This window comes from Austrofundulus limnaeus, unplaced genomic scaffold (assembly GCF_001266775.1).
Source record: "Austrofundulus limnaeus strain Quisiro unplaced genomic scaffold, Austrofundulus_limnaeus-1.0 Scaffold238, whole genome shotgun sequence".
NCBI classification, from domain to species: Eukaryota; Metazoa; Chordata; class Actinopteri; order Cyprinodontiformes; family Rivulidae; genus Austrofundulus; species Austrofundulus limnaeus.
In genome coordinates, this window is record NW_013952640.1 from 656,748 (window position 1) to 663,593 (window position 6,846).

Genomic DNA, 6,846 nt, shown 5'->3' on the forward strand with positions numbered 1-6,846 from the left:
GGACCCCACTTTGATGTTTCAGGACCCCACTTTGGGTCCCGACCCCAGCTTTGGGAAATGCTGCTCTAATCTGAGCTGCTGTTAACCTGTCATTTCTGAGGCTGGTGACTCGGATGAACTTATTGTCCGCAGCAGAGGTGACTCTTGGTCTTCCTTTYCTGGGGCAGTCCTCATGTGAGCCAGTTTCTTTGTAGCACTTGATGGTTTTTGTGACTGCACTTGGGGACACTTTCAAAGTTTTCCCAATTTTTTGGACTGACTGACCATTTTTTAAAGTAATGACGGCCACTCATTTTTCTTTACTTAGCAGCTGTTTTCTTGCCATAATACAAATTCTAACAGTCTCTTCAGTAGGAGTATCAGCTGTGTACTGTATCCAACTTCTGCACAACACAACTGATGGTCCCAACCCCATTTATAAGGCAAGAAATCCCACTTATTAAACCTGACAGGGCACAACTGTGAAGTGAAAACCATTTCAGGTGACTACCTCTTGAAGCTCATCAAGAYTGTGTGAAGTAGTGATCAAAGCAAAAGGTGTCTACTTTGAAGAACCTRGAATATAAAACACATTTTCAGTTGTTTCACACTTTTTTGTTAAGTATATAATCCCACGTGTTAATTCATATTTTTGATGCCTTCAGTGTAAATCTACAATTGTCATCGTCATGAAAATAAAGAAAACTCTTTGAATGAGAAGGTGTGTCCAAACTTTTGGTTTGTACTGTAAATAGAATAGAAATAGCCTTTATTGTCCCACAGGGGAATTTCAGGTCCAACAGCAGCAGCAGATTATATATATACTGTATATGTTCAAGCAAAAAGTTCTTAGTGTTCAAAACAACATATAAAGAAAAAAGATTAACAATAATAAAATACTGTGCAGTTTTAGAAACAGGCACATTGGACTTAAGATCCAAAGGGGTGTGCAGCTGAATCGAGCTGAGTCAGTTTTCAACAGTGTACATAACATGCATAYGTATTAAGCATTGGAAAAGACAGACTATTACCAATACAGTGTATCGGTGCAGAAAAACAGATAAAATATTTGACCAAAGCAGCTACAATGACATCTTTTTTCATTACCAGATGACTTTGTTTAACTCTGACATTAAAGGTGGAGGGCAATGTGCATTTACATTTTTGAAAGTTGAACAGGGTCAGGATTGAGAAACGTTGTGGTATCAATATCAGGAGGCCTGAGCTGAATCAATTCAACAAATAAGCTCCCAGTTAACAGGATGTTAAGACTCCTGATTACCTGGTGGAAAAGAAAAAAAACAAGGAGTTTTTTTTAAAACAACTTTCACGTCAAAGTCCATGTTAGTTCAAGGCAATTCTTGATAATCAACAGGGCTTGATGTGAAGGACGTGGTCCGTGTGTCTAAGGGATAACTCTTTGTGGATTCTTATCTTTCCTGCTTATAAAGAAACTTAAAAATAAGACAGATTTTAGACGGTCTCAGGTGACTTTCCTCCAAGTGGAAAATCTAATTAGGAAACCCAGAATCAGGCGGGAGTCAATGTATGCTGTCAGGTGACTTCTCCCTATTTACTTAGATTTTTTTTTTCCTTTTTTAATCTTCTGGAACGAATTTCATATCTAAAAGTCTAAAAGTCTGCAAATAATAGTTGAAAAAGTAAGGACTTGAAACATTTCAACACGGCTTTCTTCGCAGCTTTGTGGAAATTTGGTGTTTTACATTATGTGAAATACAAAAGAGTGGCATTAAAATTTAAAAATGTCTGAAAACTAAACCTTGTGTAATTTTATGGTCTAATTATAAGTAAAACATAAAATTAAAAAAAAATAGCATGGCCTAGCACTCCTAAAGGTGTTCAGTGTGTGTTGTGGATGACTCTCAGCTACTACCACACTAAGTTTCAGCTTAAAACTGACTGAGTTGTGTTTGTTTTGGAGTTTGTTGACCTTTAATTGGACTAACTCCTAATGTTCAACAGTTGTACAGCTTTGCCCAGGGCTTCCTGAGACATTATTTTGTTATCACGGAGACAGCAGCCCTGTCGGATATTAGTAAACAGTTGAGCTCAGCGTCCAATGAGCGGCAGGAACTTCCCCCTGGTTTCCTCTCCGCAGCGCTGCTGAGGTGCCCTGCCACGGCTGCATCTGTAGCAGGCTCGTTTCCCCCCGTCTTCACCACCCTCCAGCGGGGAGAGACCCCCTCCTCACATCTTCCCTCTTCTTGTCTTCAACAAGCCGCCACGGGTTCTTCTCCTCCTCGCCTTCGAAGATGCCGAACATCGTGCTTTTCAGCGGGAGCTCGCATCACGACCTGTCCCAGAAAGTGGCTGATCGGCTCGGGCTGGAGCTGGGGAAGGTGATAACGAAGAAGTTCAGCAACCAGGAGACGTGGTGAGTATGTTTTTATTTTGTTTATATGTGATGATCATGCTCATAGCATGCGGTTTAAACATTTTTCGCGCGTATAATACGCGCAGTGGCTATTTACTTTTGCTAAGGCTGAGCTCCTAGCTCGGTTTTTAGCTGYAGTTTCGTTATCACGTGTTACAGTTAGCTTAGCCTCAAGCTAACCGTCATGTACTGAAGGGTCTGCTCCATTTTACAACACCGGATGCCCCGCTCGGTTTTAGTGTACACCAACCGAGAACAATGCGGCCGATAGAAACATACATGAACCGTGTGTGTCGTTATTAAAATCTTAGATTGAAACAACAAACGTTTAGCGCAACTCATCCACCTAACGTCCAGCCCATTTCCGTGCCGCTCGTTTCCACTTCCAGCCGGCGGACAGTTAAAGGAACGGACCCGCTGTTAGAGCGGGGCGGCATGCGATTAGCTAACCACATGTAAACACAACAAGCTAGCAAGCTAATGCCAATTGTYTCCTTTATTAGACAAAGGCCCGTTGAGGCTGATCGTTTATCTAAACGTCAAATATGTGTCTGTGGTTTGTGAGCGGTTACAARTAAACACGGAGTCTGCACTGGAGCTCAGTCGTAAAACTAGCTAGTTGCTAGCAGCGACCAGTGCACTCATGACTCACGGGTGTTTTTCGTACTTCTGTATCCGAGTTGCGTTATTTYCCCCCAACTTCATTTTTTAAATCTGAGTGTGCAACATGTAGAGTCTTGTTTTTGTACCGGAGTGAAAACTGTCTGTTATGACCCGGCTAAAATGTGTACTTTAGGTTGAAAGCTCAAAGTTGCTGCACAGGAGGAATGGGTTGTTGGGGTGTACAGAATTGGACACGACACCCCCCCAGTCTAACTAGCTAAATTATAACTGGGCTAGGTGTTCTGTTGAGCCCCGTGCACACTGCTTTTATCTGCTTTGTATTGGTTTTTCCGTGTTTGAGGGCTTTTTTGTCTACATTGTTATGTGTTTCTATTTTAGTTTTTGTAAATGAGTAGAATATGTAGGACTTTATGGATTAGTCCGATAATGGATGCTTATTCATTTATTAAAGTTTGATATTCAAGTTGCTTCCTGCAGTCAAGTGTCCTCGTTTTTGGGTTTGAAGATATAAAACAGTTTTATTAACTGGAGTGAAACCAGACTTAAAGGTAATTCTTCTTCTTGTAGATTATAAACTTGTGTTTTAAGTAGGGTTGGACATAATCGTATCGTGTGCAATTAATCGTCAGAAAAACATTAATCGATTATTTTTTGTCGCTTGACGATTAATACGATTAATGCCACCAGGCAGATGGACTGGGAGTTACTCCGGTCAGTCCGCTCGATGCTCTTCTCTGCTTCAAATATGACAAACATCAAAAATAAAGTTCTGTAATTTATTTAACTATCAACACAATTTAAAATATGATGTATAGCCTGAAATCTGTAATTTTGACAGTTTGGAACAGATTTTTATGAAGAGCAAATCTTTCCCACTAAATTGGTCATGTGACTATGAAATAAGGGTGTCCAGGGACTCCAGGGGATTAATTGTCAAATTAATCATTTTTGGCTAAATACCACAATTAATCGTGATTAATTTTTTTGCCAATATTGCCCAACCCTAGTTTTAAGCTATAATTCCTGTCACACTCTGGTGGTGAAATCACATGCAGTCAATTTGTGTTCATTTCCAAACTAGTTGAGCTGATCATTAGCTGAAGTCATGCCTGTCCTCATTTTCCTGTTGATGTTTCTCTGCACAAGTATTCAAATAAAATCCAGGGAAAACTTTGATTATCTGCGGTGAGTTTTCACTCCTGGGAAAGCAGCTGTTTATGTGACACAAAGAGCAAAATAAAGATTATTTTCTTCTCAACATTTTTGTGGTTAGTGTGAAAGTTGCTGCTTGTGTCAGTGTTGTGGCTGCAGTTTGATTTTTAACACTTGCGTTAGAAAATGTTTGCATTTCTTGTGGCTAAGCTCTGAGAGTGTCAGAATATGACAGAAGGTTTTGTTTGCAATTAGCAAACATTACAAGCTTTTAGGCAACGTGAACATCGTATATGATGAAGTAATGTGGTTTCTAGGGCTGGGTATCGTGGCCAGTTCCCTAAATCAGTTCAATTTTCATTCATAAGGTTCTGAATCCATTCAGCCTGGCCCTTGCCTTCCTATGCAGCTCCGCTCAATTCTAGTTTCTCTGCTCCGTCTGGGACTTCTCCCATAAACAAGGATTTCACTGGCAGATTTTTAGCCGGGCCAATCAGAGAACAGAACGTCGATTTTCTGCGCAGTGTCTGCTTGTAGTTTATTTTACCTGGACCAATCAGAGAACAGAAGGAGGAGTTTTGAACGACGTCGATGTTCTGCACAGTGTCTGTTAGTTAGTTTAGCATACAGCAGTGGAGGAAGTGAATGAAGCCAGTCCGTGTTGATAAGGCTTCCAAATTAAAATAAATTAGTCTGACAAAGCAGCAGCTCTCATTTACAGTCGTCTCGTTCAACTCGGTACTTCTCTCCTCTCAGTAGGGTTGTTTACAGCACACAATTTCCGGTTAGCTTCTTAGCTTAGCCTCCGTCACAGCGACACACACATGCTTCAGCAGAGGCCACGCCTCCTGCAAGAAACACTTGTCTATGCATCAAGTCCAGACCCTTGTATGAAGCAAAGTGAAGGACAGGGTCTGGTTTTAACCAGGCTAGAATCCATTCATCGTGATTCGTTTCAATCTGCTCTTGCGGTTCAAGTGTGTTGCAAAACACAAATTTACTTTTTTTTCCTCTTGCAAACAACATTGGCTGGTAATGTTAGTGATTCTTGAAAAAATATATATTTTTTGTTTGTTTTGCTGTTTTGTCAGAAGCTAATGTTAGCGCTGAACATCAACTGATGTAAACGTACAGCAAGCCGGGAGTGACACAAAACATATAAACACACTTCTGCCTCATCATGCACAGGACTGTCATGGGTAAAAATACACCTCATGTCAAATGAATCAGTATTGAAAATTTAAATAATAGTGATCCAAGATCAATTAAATTGATTTAAAAAAAATTTACTCAGACCTAAAAGTTTTTGTATATAATGTGTTGGTTTTAATAATATAAATGTGTTGTGTTTTTAATAGTCAGTGTATCTGAAATAATAAAATTTTGCTCATTGCAAACTATTAATAAAATCTAAAAAATATAATCCTGAACTATATAAATTGGTGCAGTTTGAAAGAGTCCATAGTTTTATAAATGTATTCGCACAATGTAAACAAAGAACTCTGCTGAATTCACCACAAGCTTACCTGCACATTACTTAACAAATCTGAGCATAAATGCATCATAACGCTCTGAATTCTCTGTCCCAAACGACTCTTCCAGTGAAATCATCATTGTTGACCTGTTTTCAGCCGCCTGCTGTCATAAGTAAACCAATGCCTGGTAAATATTTGCCATTTTAGAAATGAATCAGCTTTAGGTGTCTCCCCTGGCCACAGTGAACTGGTAACATGTGAACAGGTACAGATATTTATTAATTCACTACACACAATATTGCATTAAGTAAACTTATTGTAATTACAACCAACAGTAAAAATAATAATAGTCATGAACTCTTGTCTTTTTGTGCAGAATCATCACATTTTCTTGCAGTTGTGCTGACAGTGTTAAATTCAGTCATTTCTTGACACTTGGCATCTTCCTCTTTTCGTTATGAACGTCATTGTAAAGTATAGAAACATCCAGATTCTGTGACACACTGCAGCTTTCATTACGTTCCACTTTTACTGTCCGTATCACTGTCCAGTTTCTCCTCGGTGTGGGATTGCAGGGTTATTTAGTAATGCAACTCTAAAAAACACAATTGCCTTTAAATAAAGTGCTGCATCATTTCAGGTCATTGCCCTCTGAAATCAACAGAATGAGTGTGTTTGCTTTTCAACAAAAGCTGTGCTGTGTAGACTAGGGCTGTGTATTGGCAAGAATTTGGCGATACGATACATATCATGACAGAGGGGTCACGATACGATATATCCCGATATATTGCGATACTGTAAGCAAGGCGATATATTGCGATTTTTTTGTCCAAAAATTCTATTAAATAAAAACCTCTCACTGGTAAAAAAAAAAAAAGAAAGAAAAACCAAACTTCATTGTCTCAGAAAATTCTAATATTACATAGACATGCTTTTGATGCATTTAGCTGTGTTCTGCTTTGTATGTATTTTATTTTATTTGTTTCCTATTTCTTATTTCATCCATGTTTTCAATTATTAGACTAAATTTTGCCAATAAATTGCTTGAAAATGTATTTTTTTTGCAGCTTTTAGTTTTTAATATTAATTTACAATATGGTCACCCAACACTTAAAGGTGCAGTATGTAACTTTTCTAAAAATGTATTTTTTACATATTTGTTCACTCTGTCACTATCTCCTGACAGATTGATATTAGACAGGTAAGCTATGGGGGAAAAAA

General features: G+C 38.8%; 1 protein-coding gene across 1 annotated transcript in view; it reads left to right on the forward strand.

Annotated features, from left to right (window-relative positions):
• Positions 1-1,930: 1,930 nt before the first annotated feature.
• LOC106525722 (ribose-phosphate pyrophosphokinase 2) overlaps positions 1,931-6,846 on the forward strand; it is a gene marked incomplete at its 5' end in the record, with an annotated part of 12,980 nt that continues 8,064 nt past the window's right edge. The window contains 1 exon segment of the mRNA XM_014020050.1: positions 1,931-2,374. Coding sequence (XP_013875504.1) covers positions 2,253-2,374 — 122 coding nt within the window.